Source organism: Nyctibius grandis, chromosome 1 (genome assembly GCF_013368605.1).
Source record: "Nyctibius grandis isolate bNycGra1 chromosome 1, bNycGra1.pri, whole genome shotgun sequence".
Lineage (NCBI taxonomy): Eukaryota > Metazoa > Chordata > Aves > Nyctibiiformes > Nyctibiidae > Nyctibius > Nyctibius grandis.
Window position 1 is genome coordinate 33,728,256 of NC_090658.1, and position 23,078 is coordinate 33,751,333.

Below are 23,078 nucleotides of genomic sequence, written 5' to 3' on the forward strand. Positions count from 1 at the left end.
TGTTTGCATAAATATTTAAATACGTCTCAGAGTTTTAAACTTCTCTGAGTGAATAATAAACTGAAGGTAGGTGCCAGGTTAGAATGGCAGTTTTCCATGAAAAGCTGTTGAGGCTGCTGGATGTGTTTTTTGCAGCCTCAGCTTTGGGGAAGTGAAGTAAAGTAAATGCAAAGGATGGGAATGCCTGTCAGAAGCCAGGCAAGAAGAAGTGTTGTATAATAGTGCGGAATAAAAAAACAGTCTCTCTCAAAACTGGATCTTTGATCTGAGTAGAATTCAAGAAATATTCTTTGGGCTGAGAAGTATCCTGCTGCAGTGTTAGTTTGACATAGGCCAAGAGAAATTAGTCAATGTCTTAAAATCCTAATATTCAATTTTCTTACTGAGCATGCTATTGAAAATGCATTATTAATTTACATAAGTGTTGTAACATCTTACAGCTTTTTGTAACAGATCAGTACAGCATGTAAGAACTTTCTATGTATAATGTAGAAATATTTACTTAGCTTCAAATGTTCACAATAGCTAAATTCAATTCCCAGTTTTGAAAAATTAATTGATTCTGTAGGATGGACCTATTTATCTCTGTGTAAAGAAAGTAGTAGCTGCCTAGAGATTTTGTTTGGTTAGTATATTAATGGTACCTAAGCTGAAGCGGTAAGAATTTTTAGTCGTATTTTAATTTCTCTTGGAACTGGTCCAGAAGAAAACTACCAGTACTAAGAATTTCCCCTGACATCCAGGAGATTCTAGAGACATGAGGACAAGCTGCTGCCTGGAACCTTGAGCTTTTTATGTAGATTGTTGTCATTCTTAATTCTTTGTTTTCGTTGTTTTATTTTGTTTATGCATAATGTATGTATTTCTTTTACCCCATTAATCTGAGTAATTTTCAACATAGGCAGTTACCAGTATAATCTTCTAACCAGAAGTGTCCCCTCAGTTTCTACTGGGTTAATATTTATTTATCGCTCTGCCCAAAAGTATGGCAGTAAAATGCACCAAGAACATTACAGGGTAGCACTGGATGTGACAAAATCAAGCCATAGAAAGAAAATGAAAGAAATAAGAACAGAGGAGTATCTTTCTTTTTCTTTACATGAAAAATTAAATGCCCTTATTAGCTAGTTTCTTTTTAACCTGACAGAACTAGTCCTTCAGCAGATGAGTGACTTTCAGTGACTTTATTCAGATATAGTTAGGTAATCTATATATTCATTTAAATATGTACTTGCCTAACATTATTGTAAAAATCTGTCACATGAATTTTCCACTGTGGTTTTGTCTGCTGTTTAGCTTGTTTAGGGAAACCATGTTTTTGGAAATCATTTGGGTTTTTTAGGCCACACCCATGAATCTTACTTCCTAAGATTACCTACCTGAATTTTTGCCATTAAAATGGCAGCCTTATAAATCTAAATGGTTTCACAGTTGATGAAAGTTTGTAATATGATTATGCAAAGGAAAACTAGGAACATACCATCTGCATACTGTTGCACTATAGCCTACATCTGCGAGGCCTTGTTTCAGAAATGTGTGGCTAAAAAGTGTACCAGTTGTATGTTTTTCCTTTTTATCTATATAGCACAAGATGTAGTACATGAAGTTGTCAGGAAAGGTTGCTTCTGATATCATAGTGAGGAATTTTGCATCTCATTCCTCCAGAAAGAAACAGGGAGAAGACTTTAATGAGTTTCTACCTGTTATAAGACACACAAAGAGAAATAACTTTCAAGGACCTCAACTATATTAGAACAACACAAAATCTTAAGTTTTTTAAATTTGTCATTTATTTATGTTTAGTCAGGCTCATGTAGCACATGTGTTCATTGTTTCAGAAATAAGTTCTTTCTTGGAACAAATACTCTGCAATTAAAATACAGAACAAAACTTAAACACTGCTGACTGAGATACAATACTTATCCTGAGGATCAATAATAAACAAGAAGAACCTCAAACGATTAACCTCATCAGTCATAAATGCCATACAATGGCCTTGTTCAAAGATCATTATTTTTAATATGGACTTAAAATTGGAAAAAGAATTGGATATATAGAGTTTTTTATGGGTAGCATAGTTTAAAGCAGAGAGCAGAAGATACTACTGGAGAATAACTATCATATACATGAGTCGGACTGGCTCATTAATACTACACGCTGTAGTTGAATATAATGTTGAAAGATAAGTCAATCTTTTTTAAACAGTTCAAGTGGGGAAAATATTAAATGTCAGGTTTTATGACTTTTGCATTTGTATGTGTACTTGAAAGCAAAGTGTTCACAGGGAAACAACTGTTGTGGACTGAACACCCAAATGAAAGTATAATGAAATGATAGTATAGAAAGCCTCTGCTTCAATGAAAATATCTTTTTGTGGTTTTGAACACACATACATTTTGAGCTTCCTTTCATATGGCGATAATATTTGTGACTGTGCTGGTTTATATCTGTCTGAGCCTCCTGTCCATAAATAACCTGAACATTTATGAAAATCAACAGATACTATCTTAGTGTTCTGTCTCCAGTTAGAGTCTATCAATGCATAACACAGCAAATCTTTATGACAATTCTGTTTATTGAGACTGACCATCTGAATTTGCAGCTACTCATTATCTGGAGAGTTTGTTCACATTAAAGAATAAAAATACAAGTCCAAACAGAAGTATTGACCTGCATGAGGGCTGATAAAATAATAATTTACTATTCCTGGAAAATGTCTATGTTGCAGTATGCATCTAGTTTTGCATCCATAATAAAATCTAAATAATATTACTTATCAGGAGACATTGGGTCAGGTTGTTATGATAGAACAGGAAAAGAAGCATGGTATAGGTGATGATGCAACATACTGTGTTGTACTTTATTTGGAGTTGCCACCCAAAAATGGGTCTTAGGGAAGTGGTACTGTAGGGGATTCCAGACAGAATAATCTTTTTTTTTAATTTTTTTCTTTTTAATTGATGCTTTTTTAATATGCCCAGAGAGGAAATTATAATTAGGGTCATTATGGATTTCAAGTAGTGTTTAGACATTTCTGCTTAGTTAGGATATCTTCTGTTTAAACTTGAATAAACCGTATCTTGACATGCATATGTATGTGTATATATATCTATAAAAATAGTCCAAGTTTACATAGTTCTTTTCAAAATTCTTAAACTTTAACAGAAGTCTTACTGTGATTCATTTTATTACAAACAAGGTAATTAACTAGTAAGGAGAGGTGTTACTGTATATAGTCTCATCAAAAAGGGATGTGTTTTAATTCTTCTGATTCATCATCCATATTTCAAGGGAGGTCAGAGCAAAATTAACCTTCTGAAAGCATTCTGTGCCAACTTTTTTATTTATACTTTCATTCTGAACACAGATGATCAAAGGTACAAAACATGTCAATGAAAAACTCCATGGGCTAAGTACATATTTATTTTGTAAGACTTTATCTCAAGCACTTTTCAGTAGAAGATGGATGCCAAAATGAAACTGGGTCCTGTGGTATTTGTGTAGATCCAATAATATTTTTTTAGTCTAATAAAATGGTTATGGTAATGCCTAGGTTTTTGCTCTCTACATATGTTGCAGGAAATGTGTTAGTGATTGCCCTGGAAATAAGTATTAATATTATGTTAAAATTATATTTTTTATGTTTCTTGACTTACTAAGTCGAGAAATGCCAATCATTTCTTACAATAATGAGCTTCATTCCACTTGTTTACTTTCAGGGCTTTCCAAATGAAAACAGTGGGCTACTCAATGCAGTTAAAATTGCTAGATGTTTCAAAGTAGTATGTGAATAAGCTGTAGCTCATTCTTCATTGTTCTTTTCTCACTTAAAGAAGTGTCTTCAGGGATTTTTATTTTATTATTATTATTCATTTAATGGAAGGAAAAAATCTGTCAAATAGGCTTTCTTCATAATCGCTACAATGTCACATTGTCATTCACTAATTTTAAAACAAAATGGAAAAAAAATGCTCTTGACTTTTCTTGTGAATGCCAAATTATAATACAACACAACTTATCAATTCTGTCAATAAAGTGACAGCTGTCTGGAATTCTTCAGAATTCTGTGTTAAATGGTAAGCATTTACATTACTATGTCATATTTTTTATTTTATTATTTTATTCTCATAAATGTTAAACATACATGAATTCTGTTGCTCTCATTTTGTTTATTTAAAAAGCACAGCATAAAAAATTCAGCTAGACTACATAAGTGGTTCAGAATGTAGTTCATAAAAATGCTTACAGATCTGGATTGCTTGCTTTGGATCTCACCATGTACTTCCTCAGCTGTAAAGGGCTGATCTCTAAATATTTCTTTGAGCTGGAGAATTAGTTTCTCGTTTGGGGCGAGGGGGGGAAAGGAACACTTTGGACTATTTTTTAAAAATATAGAAAATAACATCATACATCCTAAATAGAAGGAAATTGTACTCTCACAGGCTTCTGTATTACGCTTTAGAATAGAATTAAATGGCATTCAAGTGAATTTTTTTTTTTTTGAAGCGTGCCAAAAGTAGAAGGGAGAGTCCTTTTTGTTTGAATCATTTTGGATTTTTTTTTTTTTTTTTTTTTGTTATAAATGAGCTCACTAGCAATTTACAATGTGTGCCCAGAAAGTCAGGATTTCAGATCAAGGTCCTATGTTCCAGAGCACCCACGCTTCCAGAGCCTTTGCCAGCTGGAATTCTCTAGGAACAGGACCGGAAGTACTGGCTTAGCACTTTAATTTATTAATAACTTTACCTTATTTCTTTCAGATACATATGTTATTACAGATGCTTCTATTTTTTACTTCAACAGTCATATATTGTTCATCTTACTCAAGTCCTGGATTTCCCATTACTTCTCTCTGTCTTTCATTTTTCTGTTTCAACATTGTGACATCTGTATGCTATCATGGTATTAACAATATTGCACTGTTGTACAATATAGAGCTTTAACAGTTACTCATACTTAAGCTGTTGAACAAATGGTTTCATTTACAAAGCAGAGCAAATGTTCTTATTTGCTGATGTCAGTGTTCAGTTGCAAGGTGGTAGAAATAGAAGCTTATTACCTTACCTTATGTTAACACAGCTTTGCAGACAGTGGAAGTGTAGAAGTTAGCAGACTGACTGACATAAACTGTGTAAGCAACAGTCAAGGGAAGAGAAGCTACCTTAACTATAAAGTAGTCTTAAAATATCTCACATTAACATCTAGCTTAGATGCCTGATTTAGAATGCTATTAAATCAATGTATTTCTCTAGAGGGCATTTTTTCCCTTACATATTGTAAAATCTTTAGTGACAGTACAGGAGGTTGAGATTCCTAGTGCAGATACTTAAGCTGAATGCTTAAAGTAAGTGTAAATACTTTTCTTTGATCTTGCTATTTTGTTGCAAGGTCACTAACCTAAGAAGTAGAAAATAATTCTTATATAATTTAAACTGATCACCTTTTTTTTACATTGAAACTATTGAGAGATAATTTAAAGTTCTTTTCAAAGATTATAGAATCATAGAATGGTTAGGGTTGGAAGGGACCTCTGGAGATCATCTAGTCCAACCCCCGGCCAAAGCAGATTCCCCTAGAGCAGGTAGCACAGGGTCACATCCAGGTGGATTTTTGAGTATCTCCAGAGAAGGAGACTCCACAACCTCCCCGGGCAACCTGTTCCAGTGCTCTGTCACCCTCAAAGTAATGAAGTTTTTCCTCATGTTGAGATGGAACTTCCCGTGTTTCAGTTTGTGCTCCTGCCCCTTGTCCTGTTGCTGGGCACCACTGAGAAGAGTCTGGCCCCATCCTCTTGACACCTGCCCTTAAGGTATTTGTAAGCATTGATAAGATCCCCCCTCAGTCTTCTCTTCTCCAGGCTAAACAGACACAGCTCCCTCAGCCTCTCCTCATAAGAGAGATTCTCCAGTCCTCTAATCATCTTTGTAGCCCTCTGCTGGACTCTCTCCAGTAGTTCCTTGTCTAAGGATTCGCAAGTTTATTTTACCATCAGGGAAAAAAAAGGAGACTACAAACTATGTCCTGTTTTCTAATGTTCAAAAGTATACCAGTTATCTAATGTCACATGGTTTCACAAAAGATAATGGAATATAGTATACCTCATATTAATGAGGTGTATGGAGAAAAGATAGCATAGCTGAATTTGATTATTTAGGTATTTGAAAAAATCTTGGAGCCAATTTCCAAATATGTATGTTCAAAAGTGTCTGATCATAGCAGCTTTTTGAATCTTGCTGAAATTCATTGAATACTTGGTCAGCTGAGTTGCTTCCGAAAGTACCACTAAATACCTCTTTGTGTCTTTTGGCACTTTAAATACTTTTGGAAAAACTTTTTCTTCTGAGCTTTTACATCTAATTAATAACTTGTAAGTGACACTTTACACAATTTTTTCAAAATTACTTCTCTCTACTGCAGGAATGTCTCGTTGTTCATCCATATGAGTCGTTTTGTCAGCCTTGAGTAGTTTTTATGCTTGTCCTGTGTTCTTCCTTTTTATTTCAAGTTCTTGCTACGTTGTCCTTAGAAATATTTCTATTTTTCAAATGTTGATAAACTGAAGCCTAGTTTTCTCTTGCTAGTTTTAGATATACTCTAGTGATTAGAATGTGACTACTGTTATGGCCACAAATATTAGCTGGCAGTGAGTAGCATTTCTTTATGTATGTGCTTTTGTTTTGTTATTATAAAGTGCTGTAAAGAAGGAAAACATCTACTCTGCAAGATACTTGGCATGTTTCTTCTCTTGAAAAACTTTGCATGTGTAGTATTAATATAGGCATTTTTTTCCCCCTGTGGAAGACAGTCTTGGTATTTTTATAGTCCATGCCAAGTCTCCCCTTGAATTACTAATACACAGATTTAGGTCTGTGTGCATCTCATCATTGGAATGAATTATTTTAACTGTGTAGAAACTCTCTACATCTGTTTGCCACAGATGTAAAGACAGCTTTTCTCAGGGCAAGCTCAGATGCGTTGTGTGTACTTTATCATCTTTGTCATGCCATTAGCAACAATGCCTGGAAATACCTTCCCTTTTCTCTCCTGTCTTCCATGGGATTATTGATAAAATTTGCTGCTTGGAATCTCTGTGGTCTTCCCATACTGATGCACACTTGAAGCTAACTTATGTGGTTAGCTCTTATTAAATATAATGGCAATTCTGCTTCGGCTATCATGCATTTTTAGATAAATAGATTCATAAATTATGTGGAGTTACTTTTTTTAAATAACATAGACATCATTATTAAGCTTAAAGATAACTTTCAAAATTAATATCCAAAGAAAATAATTGATATGGAGTTATGTTACCAATAGGAAAGCTATTGCAAAATTCTAGGTAAGCAAGCTTCTTTAATTGAAGCAACATCTCTGGTTACCTCAAGTGTTTCAGTAGCACTTTGCAGCCTATTTTTCATAAACTTGGATTTCTGTTTTGCTTGTCACAGAGTTCACAGCTGACACACAAATTAATTGTTCTTTAAGTGAACTTAATTTTGATACATAGTAACAGTGTCAGTGATCAGGGGTTAAAAGGCAAGCTCTCCCAGAATTGCATCGTGGCACATAAAGCAAGGTCAAAATGAGTCCTTCCAAATCTGTGTTTTGAGACCATGCATCCTGCATGTTATTGAGAGCTCTAAACTTTAAAAACATGCTCTCAGTTGGCTAGGAGTGGTTTTCTGATGCATTTCAGCTGTGTAATTTGCATTCTGGTTCATGCAAACATATGACTGATTCAGAAATAGTTTTTTTTTAAGAAGATGAAAGTCTGTTATTTAATGGACGGGTAAAACTGAAGTAGCACAGTGCTCATCTGATCATTCTTGAGTTGGGCTATCAGAAAAATTGCATGGAATCTGAAGTAACGTGGATGGAAAGCTTTGTGATTTATCTGTGGTCTAAATGGTAAGCAGGCTTCATTATAAAAGAATTCCTGAAGGGTGGAAAGTAACAGAAAAGAAACAAAGTTGATAATGTAAAAGCTGTCTGTGACCTGCATTACAGTGTGTGGTTACACTGTTTTCAAAAAAAAACTCTGAAGAGGGAAACGCTACACCAAGAATTCAGGACTGATTCACAGTTACTAACCAGAGAGCACTGTTATTTTAACACGTTTCCATCCCAACTGTTTATGGCTGCTTTTCTGTGAGTTTTCTTCCCAGCGTCAGTGTAAGAACAGACTTGTGCTTGACACAGCTTGTATTTTCATTAAGAGTCTCTGGTATCGTGATTAAAACTCACCTGGATCAGCACTGTAATACCTTTCTTTTTGTACTATGTTAGTATGTATAAGACCAGTATCAAAATTAGTTTTAAATTAATCTCATAAATGATGTGATACTGTTCCCTTGGCATTGATTTAGAAAAATGATTTTTTTGTGTCTGTGGAGTTTTTTACTCATGTTTTCTGCTTTTCTTCTTTTTCTGATGAGCACTGAAAAAGAAAACCCCATTCTTTGTTTACTGCTGTTTTTCACAGAAAATGGGTCTTTGTTTGATACTTTCATAGTCTTCTCCCTTTGGGGAATTTCTGCTGGGAAAACTGTTCTTCATGATACAGCAGGGTTCTGGCAATAGCCTTCAGCACACCCCTGCTCTTATTAGTATAAGTTAGGCCTGCTGTTCTTAGGGCAGGACCTCACAGTCCTGAAAGGAAGAATGGAGACATATGAAAACTCCCCTTTTTAGGCTTCATCTACTGTAATAACATTAAATAATAAATATTTAATCGTCTATAACTTCCTTTACCTAACAACATACAAGAGAAAAGGAAAAAAAGGGAACCATTTTGGATCTCCAGAAGTTAGAAGTGACATCTTCATCTGACACTGATTTTAAATATTTTTTTCCTGTCATGTGAAATTAGCTATGATTATCCATGCTCCAGATTTGATTAGCACAAATTCTGCATGGAAACATTATTGAGGGCCTTAGTAAACTAAAACTAAAGATGCTGAGGTGTTGGAGCGAGTCCAGAGGAGGGCGACCAAGCTGGTGAAGAGTCTGGAGGGTCTGACCTACAAGGAACAGCTGAGGGAGCTGGGGTTGTTTAGCCGGGAGAAGAGGAGGCTCAGAGGTGACCTTATTGCAGTCTACAACTACCTGAAGGGAGGTTGTAGCGGAGTGGGAGTCAGCCTCTTCTTCCAGGGCAACTAGCGATAGGACAAGAGGACATAGCCTAAAGCTTCGCCAGGGGAGGTTCAGGTTGGACATTAGGAAGCATTTCTTCTCAGAAAGGGTCATTAGACATTGGAATGGGCTGCCCAGGGAGGTGGTGGAGTCACCATCTCTGGATGTGTTTAAGAAAAGACTGGACATGGCACTTAGTGCCATGGTCTAGTTGACATGGTGGTGTCAGGGCAATGGTTGGACTCGATGATCCCAGAGGTCTCTTCCAACCTGACTGATTCTATAAAACTAATAAAGAATGCAGCAGCTGACTTGCCAATTATTAAGTATTGACTACAACAAATAACAGGCTATTAGTTTAATACTTGTTTCTACACAGAAATAGAGATTTTAGCATTTCTAAAATATAGTTTTAGGGTTTTTTTATGTTAGTTTAGTACTTTCAGTGCAAGTATTTATTGGTGAGGTGCTTCTATTTCAGATTAATGTAGCCTTTTCTGATGTGACTCACCAGTATAAGAAAAACATCACATTTAAATAGCCTAAATTGACCGTCTTACATTGAGAGAGTATCAAATTCCGAAATAAAGATACATGCTGTGTATTTCTCCTGAAGCAATTAAGTGTGACTTGTAAGCAATTTGGTAATTTTCAATTCCATGTTTGCAGCTAACCCCATAATTATATTTCCATTGAATTTCAGTTAAACAGTTTCCATCACTGCTTTTCCCCATTAAGCTGAGTGCATTTCGACTTTCTAAGCTGAGCAGTGAGAAGACTGGGGACTGAGTATTTTTTATAAAGGTCTCTTCAGTGTGAAATGGAATTCCTGGTGTTGATCTTCAGATGATAGTATAGACATTGCCTCCTTATTCAGGTTTCTGCTCCAGTGAGTGAGAGGTATCTGTCACTAGGCTTTTTGTTGTTATTTCATTACTAGGTCTTTGTGTTGCTTATCTTTAATTTTAATTTTAGTTGGGGGATTATTCTTTTTGTTACTGATGAATGTCTTACAAAGGGCTTGTAATAAACTCTTTTTCTAAGTTCATAATAAAGCAATGGGATACTAAAACAGGAATTTATTTCTTCTGCAGCCCACCTCTCATATAAGAACAATAAAGTCCAGCACTGCTGTAGTGCTAGTCTTCATAAATAAAGTCAAGAAAGAAAGAAACAAAAACCTCGTACTGCATGCAACAGTGTTCATAAATACTATGGAAGGGGTTTTTTTATGTTTCTTGGTTGTTTTTTTTTTTTTTTTTTTTTCTGCTTGATCCTATCTGGTTTTCATCGCAAGATTTAACAAGTGCGTTGCATTTTTTCTCCCCTCTATGAGTTTCCTTGGCACACTCAGCCATGTCATAGAACCTATGTACATGAACATATTTCATTTTTCTAAATTATTTTCCCATTGACTTTTAGCAATGGGTGTAGTGGGGAAATTAACATTCAGCCTGGGATGTTTGGGGAGAAGAAAAGCTCAATCACAAACTTAGAAATTTTTCAAATTTGTTATGTATTTTTGTCAAGCATGCTTATTCCTTTTGCAAGTTCGTTTTCAAAACCCTTCTTTGAGCAGCTTTATTTCCTAATTTCTGTTTTGAGACGGCATGCAAATATTGGCCATTATCCTTGGCATAATAGCAGAAGCTGGTCATCAGTAAATGTAAGGATTGATTGCTCAGGTCTTTTTGAAAAGAAACTATAGTTAGCAACTTTTCCAGAAATAGAATGTACTGACTATCTAAGAGAGGTCTAGGTAGATGGTCTCAGGGCTGAGCCACAACAGCTGACCAAAAATACTTAGTTTCCTATGCATTTTTAGTTATTCTGCTATGAGTGAGGTGAAAAAAGTCCTCAAGAAAAAAGACATTGTTTCTTTCCCGTCATGATTTCATATTACCTTTGTTCTGCCACATATGCATGCCTCTGAGTAGGCAATAAAAGCAAGATTTGCTAGGGAGTTCTCTGGATTTCTTGTTCTCTATGGATTTCTTGTTCCTGTTGAACATCTAGGCCCAGCTTTGTTCAATGCTGGGCCGTTTTATGTGTTTTTCTGGTTTGATTTTTGCTGACGTACATTCTTGCAATAGTCTTTGGTTGGGGAAAAACTGTTTAATATGCATTCCTCTGGTAGAGAACCAAGGATCAGAGATTAGGTGACTGTCTCAGAAGATATTATTATTGCTAAGTAGAAAGCTATTATCCATCTCTTGAAGGTAACTGAATGAAAACCAAAAGCCGTTTTGGTTCTCCTTTGCTTACAAAAAGGGTTTTCTCGCTCTGCCTCTTTTAATAGGAGGATGAATTCAGCCTGTACGTGATGTTTTGACTAGAAGGAATGTGTCAGAGTTGTAACTGTAGATGTCTTATTTGAATTTCTTAGATCTTTTTCAGCCCTATTTTATATAATTCTGTGCTCTAGTTTTCATATATTCCATATATTTAATTTTATTTTTATGGTTACTTATAGAGGCAAATATAATAAACTGTTTGAATCAGGAATATGAGAAAGAAAAGGATATTCATCTTGTAGAATTATATTGTCCTTTGTTTCTGAGTCACCTAGCAAGCACATCTACCTTGTCTAATATATGTTAGGAAAAAGAAAATGTACAGTCAATATTCCTTTGTTTGTCTTATTCTCTGTCTTTTTTTTCTCTCCTCCTGTGATTCTTTATTGTCTCCTTGATTTCTTCTGTGAACATCTCTGGAAATGAACTGGAAGTAACATTGGGGTTTTTTCATTTCTAAAGCTGCAAATCTTGCCATAGTATAAATTCATAGGAGAAGGTTTCAATTGTTTTCATAATGCTTGAGCTGATAAATCACTTGGAAAAAAAAGATTCAGTTAACTAAGATCTATTCATTAAGAAGAGAAACTTCAAGTTGCATCTGTATCACATTGTCAGTTTATTTTTTACCTTTATTTAATACTTCAGTATACTGGAAGAACTCCCAGAATATCCAAAGTGTTGTCAGACTGTGTGTTTATTTTAGAAAGATTTCTGGTAATTTTTACATGGAAACCTAAAAGAATGTGAAGGATGCAGTGATTTTTTCTGGTATTCATGGGGTTTTTCATTGTTCCTTTTTTTTTTTCTCTTTTTTGTCTGTAGTGTTTAGACTAGGTTGGTCTGTTCTTGTTCTGATTCTTAAAGATGAAATTTAAAAAATTTATCTAAAAGTACACTGAAGATTCTGCTGTTTCCTAGAATTGGCAGAGAGGCTGAATTGGTTTATAGCTTCTGATTTACATTCTGCGATTTCAGACTTGACTCAGACTTCTGGTGCTCAAATCTGTTTTGGCTTGTATGTAGTCATGGGGACACAAAAAATGAATTGGGCTGTTGTGTTTTTTTTGAGAATGCCAAACACATCAAAGGTAATGTAAGAGAGAGAAAATAGCGGCTCATATCTATAACTACAGTTTGTCTAATTTGTTACTCTTGACAAATTAACCTTGACTCTTGACTAGCAAATAATAATAATTTTCAAAAATAGAGCATTATTTTACAAGAACTATATATTCTTTCTCTTTCTCTTGAAATATTTTAAATTTCTGCAGTGTTGTTCTAGTTATGGTAATGGTGCAAGATAGTATAATTTTTTTAATTTATTCCTATAGCCTAAATCTGTGGTAATCTGAGTATGGGTAAATCCCTGGCAAACAGGTAATCTTAGTAAGGTTAAAATATCTCCTTTCTAATTTCTAGTTCAAGATAAAGGCCATTTTTATAGATGACTTTTTATAGTCAGTCTAGACAGTCTAGTTATAAAAAGTATTTTTTTTACTTGTTTCCTCTAACTGAAATCAATAAGGTGCTTAAGATAGTGACAAACACTGACTTTCTATATGTCTGTGCAATAACTGTAGCATTCTCGTTAATAGTGTAGATGCCTCACTTTTCACAGTGCTTACACAAATGCCTACATCCGTATATGAAGGATTAATTCTCCTGCTCATTGTGCTCGGTGTGTCTGCAGACAGTATGCACAACCTCTTGTACTACTGGCCTCTGTTTTGTTGGACTCTTCATGCAGAAGAAAAATCCTGTAGCAATAAGTAAAATGTTGGTCTCTTTTACCCAGTAATTTTTGTAGTCTCTTAACTTGAGAAGCAAGTCAATGCCAGTAATGCTTCCACATGTACAGCTCACTTTGACTTCAGGGGGTGTTCTATAAATTCAGAAGTTGTGAATTTTGCACATATGATGAATGGTATAGACAACATATTTATCTCTCGTTCCTTAACTGAAATAATGAAAATGGGAAAGCACAGTTTATCTGAAACAAACTGAGGGTTGCTCTCTTCTTTTCTCTCCTTTTTCTCCTGTTTTGAGAATTGATACTTTGCCATGGTGAACGCTGGAGGAGATAAATAACCAAACCTATCTATTATATTTTCCAGTTTTCATTCCAGTCTTACAGCTCCTGATTTTCAGATATTTATCTCCTCAAAATAATGATTTTTTTTTTTCTGTTTGTTGTGCATCTCATTGTTTCACCCTCCAGCAGGGAATTGTTAGTATAGTATAGTAAAGTGAGGAATCTCAGTAAGAGAAGTTATAGAATGATTTTGGTTGGAAGGGACCTTAAAGATCATCTAGTTCAGACCCCGCTGCCACAGGCAGGGACACCTTTCCACTAGACCAGGTTGCTCAAAGCCCCATCCAGTCTGGCCTTAAACACTGCCAGGGAGGGGCCATCCACAACTTCTCGGGGCAACCTGTCCCAGTGTCTCACCACCCTCACAGTAAAGAATTTCTTCCTAATATCTAATTGAAATCTACCTTCTTTCAGTTTAAAACCATTCCCCCTTGTCCTATCACTACATACCCTTGTAAAAGTCCCTCTCCAGCTTTCCTGTAGGCTCCCCTCAGGTACTGGAAGGCTGCTATAAGGTCTCCCCAGAGCCTTCTCTTCTCCAGGCTGAACAACCCCAACTCTCTCAGCCTGTCTTCATAGGAGAGGTGCTCCAGCCCTCTGATCATCTTTGTGGCCCTCCTCTGGACTTGCTCCAACAGCTCCATGTCCTTCTTATGTTGGGGCCCCCAGAGCTGGACGCAGTGCTCCAGGTGGGGTCTCACGAGAGCGGAGTAGAGGGGCAGAATCACCTCCCTCAACCTGCTGGCCGTGCTGCTTTTGATGCAGCCCAGGGTACAGTGGTCCTTCTGGGCTGCAAGTGCACATTGCCGGCTCATGTTGAGCTTCCAGAAACTTCTTCTGAATCTTTCCAGAAACATACCTTAGTAAGTGGACTAAGGGTTAGTTTTGGTTTAGAAATCTTCTGCCCTTTTTCTTGAGGATGATCTGCCATGCATCCTGGAATGCAAGACCTGGAAAGCTGGTGAGAGCATGCAAGAGGAAATCAGACTTTATCCATATAGCTGTGACAAACAGCCCAGAGGCATGGTATATTGTGCCTGTGTAGGTTTCCAGTCTGAATATTTTAATCTGGTTTTGAAAAAGCAAGAGGATGCTCCTATGTGCCAGATTTTCTTATGGAGATTGAATGACCAAAATCAGAATTATGCCTTCCTAAGGAAGATGATGCCATATGTTTGTTAAATAAGAATGAATTGCAAGAGAATAAAATACTAACTACATTTCATTAATCAGAAGAAGAGCAGTAGGCCTTTGAGAAATGTCTAAATATCTGCATCAAAAGATAGGTTGCTTTGCTTGATGATTGGAGCAGGTAATTTTATTTATGAAAGCTATGCTATCTGCTGACTCTTGTAATTGAAAAGAAAGCAGTTTTTTTCTTTGCATAAATAATCATATATATTAAAAAATCCTCTGTCCAAAGCTTCTAAAAATCTAGTCTTCTGAGAGGGCAGGCTTTAGATCTTTTCAGTTATGACATGGTAGAAGAACAGAAGGTTATAAAATAAATGAGAAAAAGAAAGGATTATTTCTTAGATGCTTTTAGTTCTAGAACTATTCCTTAGCATGTGCAAGTATGTTCTGATATGGAGCTGTAGAATCTGCAGTATCAAATCCAGGTTTTAGTATCAGGAATAAAAGTACATTGCAATTGCATGGATCTTGAAGGAAAATAGCCTACTAGTATCAGTGAGCTAGGTGAATCTTGTATTTTATTTGACACATTACGTTATAGACTTGTCTGCCTGTTTGTGTGGGGTTTTTTTTTCCTTAAAAATGCTATGTATTTTCAGGTTGGATGAGTTAATTGAAACATTTCTTGAAGATGATGATCCTGATAGCACTCTGGATGTTGGCGCTGACATGCGCAAGATCAAGTATTGCTTCATTCATGTGAAGGTATTTGTTTTAAACATAGATGGAAGTGCAGCTGGCATTGAAAATAACTTGAAGACATGCACGGTTGAAAAGTGTCAAAAGAAATGCAATACAGTTGAGAGGCATTGGAAAAGGGTAATACGATTGAACTGTGAAGTGTGTGGATGACTGATAGAAATCTGAAATTTAGTTGGAAAAATTCAGCAACATTTTGTGGAAACCCCAGCAAGGATCTCAGCATGCAGTAAATTGTAAGAGAGCACTGGAAGTTATTGGAATCAACACAGACAAGTTATTCATATATGGATAGATGTATCCATCTGTATTCCCAGTTCTATGGAGGCTTTATTTTGGACAATCTATCTTGAAAGGAATAAAAATAAAGAGTAAAAACACCATATCCCTGAATCTGTTATACTAACTCTCCTGATAGTGTTGTAAGCCCTTCTAAATCATTGAGCAAACAAGATACACTTAAACTAGGAAGAACAAGTGAAATTAATAGGGAAAGCAATAGAAGATAATAAATACTTTTCTGTATTTTGGGATATAGTTTTACAATATAATAATGTATACATGCCTGATCTTAATTTATTGTCTTTAAATAATTAGGTTTTAGCTATACCGTTAATACTGAAAGGTCTGTGATAATAGAGAACACTGGAATTTATGTGTAGAAAGAGTAAAGTAAATTGTACGCTTGGTAGTGAAGATCAACAAATACAACTTGTACCGTACTTGACACAACATAACTTGACAGTCAACTGGCGGCATGATTTTGTTCTGTCAAGAGTCTAGAAAGGCCTTACCTTTTCTATGGTAGCTAGACAGTCTCAGAGTAGAATAAATACATAGCTGGAGGTAAAGTTAAGAGAGTGTGCTTTTTTTTGTTTCTCCTAATAGCAACTAATGAATCATTCAAAGATTTCTGATAATAAACTTCTCTCACAACCCATCTCTGAAGAAAAAGACACTAACAAAGAAGCAAGAGAAGAAGAATTGAAAAAACTGAAAGAACTTCTGCAGCAAAGAGACAAGGAAATCAGTATCCTTTATGAGGAAAAAAATATTTGGGTTTGAGCTGATCTGCCTACAATGGTTTTTGTGTGTGTGAGATAGGCATTAGCTGTATGGAAGGAAATTCTCTCTACTGACCCCACTGTGTTAAAGCAATTACTCAGTTCCCAACTTTTATGTGGTAGGACTCCTGCTTTGCACCTGCTTCCATTTCAGTTGTGACCCAAACCAAAATCCTGGATCCAAGCACCACTTAGCTTTAGAATGATCCAGCCAAGATCCAAGTACTGTGGATCAGGCCACATCTAAAACACTCTCCTCAAGCAAATTAAACCATTTTTTAGAATGGGAAACTCTGATGCTATATAAAGACCAAATTATTACCTCACAAAGAATAGAATTTCCTGTAAGTGTTATTTTCAGCCAAATGAAGTGCTACTTTGGGGACTATTGGGCTGTTTGCCTTTAGAATAAATATAAAACCTGTACTCTTTACATGCAACTTTAAAATTTAAATTAAAGCTAAAGCATTTTGCATATAAAAATACTAAACTGCTCAGTTATGCTTTGTCCATTTCACTGTCTCACAGGAAACACGTGAGTAGCTGCACTGTTGCCTGATAGGTGGGAGTTATTTTTAGCAGGTTGACAGAACTGTGGGCAGACCAGCATCCCTGTGTCCCTAATTTTGTGGCTTACTTGGTGGGTAAAATTTGAATATGGCAGAGAACTGAAAAAATGCTTTTGTTTTGGTTTTAAGTTTATAGGTAATAGAGATTCTTTCACAGCTATTAGTAAAAAGCAAAGTCTGTTGCATTTTTTATGCTCAACAATTCCAGATCAGTTTTATATATAAAATGAGAATGGTATTTTACATCAAGGTGTAGCATGCTACCAATCTGAATTGAGGTGGCAAGAAAGCTTCTCTATTTCTGCTCTGTCACAGAAGATAAGACGTTCATTTTCCAAGGTGCACTTTCAAATAAATTTAGCTATAACACTGACTTATCATTCCTTTTAAAAAATTCTTCAATTTTCATGTCAATTTTAAGATCTGGATTCCCAGAAACATTTCTTCCTGAAATAAATTACTTCATTAGTATGACAATGATAATGAAAAAAAGCAAAACATCTCTATCAAATGCACTTTGCTTGAAAGATGTATACAGCTTTTTTTTTCAGAAGTACAAGGAAGAAACTTGAGTAAATCCATGTTAGAGTTATGTAGGGAGAATGTAAAAATTAAGACTTTGAACACAAAACTGATTTACAGAGTCTGCAGCCACTAAGTGACTGTACATCATCATTAGGAAATTAATAGCATGTCTAATGTGATGAAGTGGTGGGAAGTATGGAAGCTGTTTGGTCAATAAACTACAAGGTCCTTCTTGCCTATGGTAGCTGGGAGCTATCATAACAACCGAATTGTAAAGTGCTTTATTATTGCTACCTAGTCCAGTTAATAGTATTCCCCAAAGACTACTTAGATTTTCTGCTGTTCATTTAGAAGATTAATTAGGATTAAAATGGATAACATATCAAAAAACATATCACAGGTACTCCTGTGGTTTTGGCTGAATGCACATAGGATTTTCATTGTAAACCCTCTACAAGCTGTTAGGCAAATATATTTATACCAAATATGCTTCCAGTAAATACATAGTGTTATTGGAAGAAATTTCATGAAGGCCTGTTCTGTATTTTAGTAAACCTTATTATTGTGAAAAGCTTACAGATGTGATGCACTTGCCAGACTGCCTGTAAGTTAAGGAGTTTTTCCTTTTGTTTAGAAATTTTGTTTATTACAGAATTTAAAAAATAAAAATGGGAATGTCACACAAGAGCAATAAGATAGAGTTTTCATTCCTGTTTTTCTGTAAATGCTTTTATCAGGTATTGATTGAATGGAATCAACAATTACGGTCAATGTGTGAATTTGTTACTGTTTAGTAAAAATTAATCTGCTGTTTGGAAAAACAAAGGTGGATGACTATAATTACAAAGAATATGCCCAACTCCAAATTCGCATTCACATGTAGGCTTCCATAATGTGAATTGTTCCATTTGGAAAAAAAGAAGACTTGGGGATAAACAAAGATGATTGATTGTTACTTTATAAAAAAGAGGTCCTTAATGATTTCCTTAATTTATCTTGCAGATATTCTGGTAAATATGCTAAAAAAAGAAAAAAAGAAAGCACAAGATGCTCTTTTCCAGCTTAATGCTGCCTCTGCTGGTTCTACAGTCTTGGAGAAGCCTCTTTCTATAAACTTGGAAGAAAGTCGGAGCCCATCTAGCTGTTTTAGTCTGAAAGAGGCAAAAGATTTCGGCTCTTCAATTCACAGACTACCTTTTCTTGACAGACAAACAGGTTAGTGTAATTAATTAAGTGAGCAGTTATTGGGTTATTACAATATGATTTACAGCACATCATTCAAATGTGTACCAGAACTGAAGTTTTATTTTCAATGTCAGCCGTATTGTGCTAATTCTCTATCCACAAATGCAGGGATTTAAATTTATAGCCCTGTCAGGGTGCTGATGGCTTTTACAAACTGATGTGAATACTCTGTTGAACAGTCCTACAAAACCAGAATATAAATTCAGTTGCAGGCCCTTGAATCTTTGAGTGAATTATCAGAAAAGGATATTTTGAGCATAATTCATTAAAAAATACTATGAAATAATATTTTTCCTCTGGAAGATTTGAAAATACTGACTTTTAACAAAAAGGAAATCTAAACCAGAACTGCAGGTACTGAGAGAATTTCTGTGCAGGCATTATTAATTGCACAGTATACTTAAACACCAATAATCACTATTTGTTTTTCTTAATCTTCCAGCCTAGAAGAGAAATCTTATGTTCAAATAAAATTAAATTTCATCATTTATGCTTCTAGCTCTGATACCAGATGGTAAACACAAACCTTTCTGTGATTATCTTTAAGATTTTTTTTATATTATACACTTTAGATATCTGGACTTTATTTAGCATTTTTAATAAACCACGGTGATTATTTCTATTGTTAAAAAAAAAGAGAACGTGATTAAGTGAACCAAGACCTTAGTTCCAGAAATGACAAATAGGTCCATTTTTGTGCATGCAAGTAGATTTAGTGAAATGATACCTTTCTGGAGCAAGACTTTAGTAAGTGTGAACAAAGTAAAAATTCTTCTGCTGATGTATTTTTAAAAAACCTGTATTTTAATTGTTTCTCAAGCTGTTTAATAATTCACATAGTTTGCAAACAAGTTAAAGGTGAATTCATAAATAATGCATTCATTTAGGATAGCTTACACACTCAACACCATTTTACCATGTGCCGTGCCTCTATCAGCAGATGAGTACTATTTGTCCGTAGGTAACTGATAAAAGGCTTTTACCTCTTACAGTAAAGCCAGTGTATTGTTGTTCATGCTTTATTCTAATTGAGCTGTTTGTTTTGTAGAATGTAATAGGTGAGCATATCAAACACTGTTCATTGAAAAAATAATTGTTTGAGACAGATGGTTGGCACAGGGAATCTGTCACAATGATGAAGTATTGTCTTTGGTTAATCAATAAGTAAAAGTAAATGTAATTCATTCCCATCCTATTCGGATAATGAGTTTTAAATAGACACCTGTCTGGGATGAGAAGGTAGTATGTTTTGAGATGAGACATTTTTTATATGATTGGATTGAACATTATATGATTTTCTCATTCTGAAAGTAGCTGGAAACCTACTCCTGTCTTTCCAGTCCTCTTTTCAATCAGTTTTGGGTCAGGTTCTGATATTCTGTGTCTTCCCATGTGGACATGAAAATGATGAAGTCCTCAATAATCAAGATGCTAAATGTGAAGATGAAAGTCCTCCCTTAGGTTCCCTTATAGTTAACTTATTTTTAAAGTTTTCAGTCATATTGTTTGAAGGCTACAAATAAATAAAAAGTTATTTTTCGACTATTTTAGGTGGCCCTATATGTCTGCTTTTCTTTAGAGTGGCCTGACATTCTGCTACAAGTCTAGTCCAGTAATGTTGGCAGCCTTTGGACTTACAATCTTCTGTAATGTACAGCTGTTATAACGATAATGGCTTAAAACATTATTTCTTAAAATGCTTGCGTTATTGTGCTTATGGAATACGTAGAATGGCAGATGTAAAAATGTAGTAGAAACGCTGTTAGTAATACAACATGTACAGCTTTGCCAATATGCCTTAAACCCAAACGCAGGGGACCAGTTGTCTTTGCAAGAATATAACTAAGTGTCCAGGATCTTCTGTGCCTTTGTGTCTCTGGAAATGACAATATTTTCTCCCTAATATATAAATAACTTTATTTTTCTCTTTCTTTTGTTTTCTTTCTTAAAGTTCTGAAAGTACCAAGCTTCAATTATTTATCTTCATATTGTAACTAACATTTATATTAAAAAGTTCTTGTAGACTGGAGATTATATATTATTCAAATGAGCTTGTAGGTTTTTCACAATTTGACTCTCTGTGGTACCAAGGGAGATGTTTGAGAAAAATTCACTATGTAACACTTGTAAACATATGCAGACAGACCATTAGAAAATGTTGAAAAAGGTCTCACTGTGTACTTATACATAGTATACATAAAGCCATCATATCAGATGTAAAGTTTTGCTATGGGAGAAGAATTTCAATGAAACTTAAATAATTTTTTTAGAAGTATTAGAGCTTTTCTGAAGTCTTTAAAATTACATTTGGGATTTAAAAATTGTATTTGAGATTTTAAAATAATATATAAAATACCAGAATGGTATTTTTGGGCAAAATAAAACAAGTATTTAGAACATGCAGTAGTAGTAAGAATAAGGCCAGAGGGCTCAAAGGGGGGGAAAAAAAAAAAAAAAAAAAAAAAGAGAGAGAAGTTCTGAGAGTCAAAGTCAGTAAAAAGAAAGCCAGTACTAGGACAAGCCATCTATGCCATGATAAAAAAAAAAAAATAATCAAACTATCAATTACAGATCAATATCACATGAAGAAAAAGACTGTATCCATATGAAGCATTCCACTTTCTTGGCAGGCAAGTTACTGTTTTGAGATCCTTAGCTGCAATGTACCATAAAACCTCCAGTGGTTACTACTGTTTTTCTATTTTATTATAAACCTATGACAGTGCAAAGATTCATTGGTACATTCCTTGGCAGCCAAAAACTCTTAGCTCTGTCTGCTAATGGCTAGGATATAGCTCTCCTTCCTGTTGGACTCAGACCTGGACGCATTTGTATGCTTCAGACGTTATTTATCCCATTTGTTCTATGTAAGGATGAAGAAAAATGTCTTGAAAGAACACCGTCTGGTGAATAGCATAGTGGTCAACTTACTATAGCAAATAGTAAACAGCAAATAGTAAATACTATAGCAAATAGCAGAAGAAGTTATTCACAAATATGTAATTTTAGTACTCTGATATCCACCAAATACATATTCTGACTTAAGGTTTTCCTTTTAGCCTTCAAATTTCAGTATGGATTTGAAAAGCTTTTCTCATCATGGAAAGTTTTTGACAGCTACAGGCCTACTGCAGTGATGAAATTGTCAACTGACTGGGGAGGCTTGTGAAATAACGGGAAAGAAGTTTGATGGGCACCATTAGAAAAGTATGAACTGCTCTTCTCAAGAGTTAGGAATTACCATAGATCTCATCAGGACTCATAACTATTTCTAATATTGTCTTGCACTCTTCAATTAATTTCAATTAAATAAATTCCAGAAGCTTACATTGTCAGCCCCAGAAGTTATAAATAGTGAATCATGCACCTTAAAAGACTAGATTAAATATTCAAATCATTAGATTCCAGAAGAGTGAGTTTTAAAAGATATGGAGGTAGAAGAAAACCATTCCTGGAACCTGCTTTTACAAGATTTTAAGGATATGTTTCACTTTATCCATATAAATAATACCACAGGATTTATGTATGTGCTTAAATCTTTATGGAAACAGCAACTCAAACAATGCAAATTATATTGACCAGTTAGCATGGATTTTGTAAGGAAGGGAGGTTTTTGTAGTCATTAATTGAAAGGCCTTAACTGTTAAGCATTGCAGTTATCTTTCCTTATATCATCGGAGCTGGTTATTTATGACAATAAATAACATTATTCTTGCAAACTGTCAGTTTCAAAATCCATGTAAAACAACTTCCAATAACTGTAGACAGATTTTTGTTGCATGTTTTTCTTTTCTAATTGAATTGTTCAAATAAAAAGATCTGTTGGTGTCAGTAGGTTCTAGAAGTGCTTATGTTTTTATTACTGTTATGTTTTCGATACTATGCACTCTCATTTTTTGAACAATTGTGTGTGTGTACACATGTGAGTTTTCTTTGAACATAAAGTAGGGACCAGCATGTCAGCTCAAATGACTGGCTTGTTGAACCTTTTCTCCTGTACTCTGCATTGGCAAAAACCGATATTTCAGAAAAAGTTTGGATGATGACCTGACTTTGAATTCTGTCCTGACATTTCATCAAACAGAAGAAAAGTGGAAGTGAGGCATCATTCTCTCTTGAGCATAGAGCCTCATTTTTTCACGTAATGCAAACTTGCAAATAATATTCATAATTATAAGGTTATCCATTCCTTTCAAAATCTTCTGAACCTGTATACATATGTCTTCTTGTCTATAGGCATTAAAGATTTGCTAAAGATGTG

General features: G+C 35.0%; 1 protein-coding gene across 1 annotated transcript in view; it reads left to right on the top strand.

The window, feature by feature from the left end:
* Positions 1–23,078, top strand: part of KIF6 (kinesin family member 6) — a 165,257-nt gene that overhangs the window by 57,339 nt on the left and 84,840 nt on the right. The window contains exons 11-13 of the mRNA XM_068400006.1: positions 15,315–15,420; positions 16,303–16,444; positions 18,575–18,787. Coding sequence (XP_068256107.1) covers positions 15,315–15,420; positions 16,303–16,444; positions 18,575–18,787 — 461 coding nt within the window. The remainder of the gene's footprint in view (positions 1–15,314; positions 15,421–16,302; positions 16,445–18,574; positions 18,788–23,078) is intronic.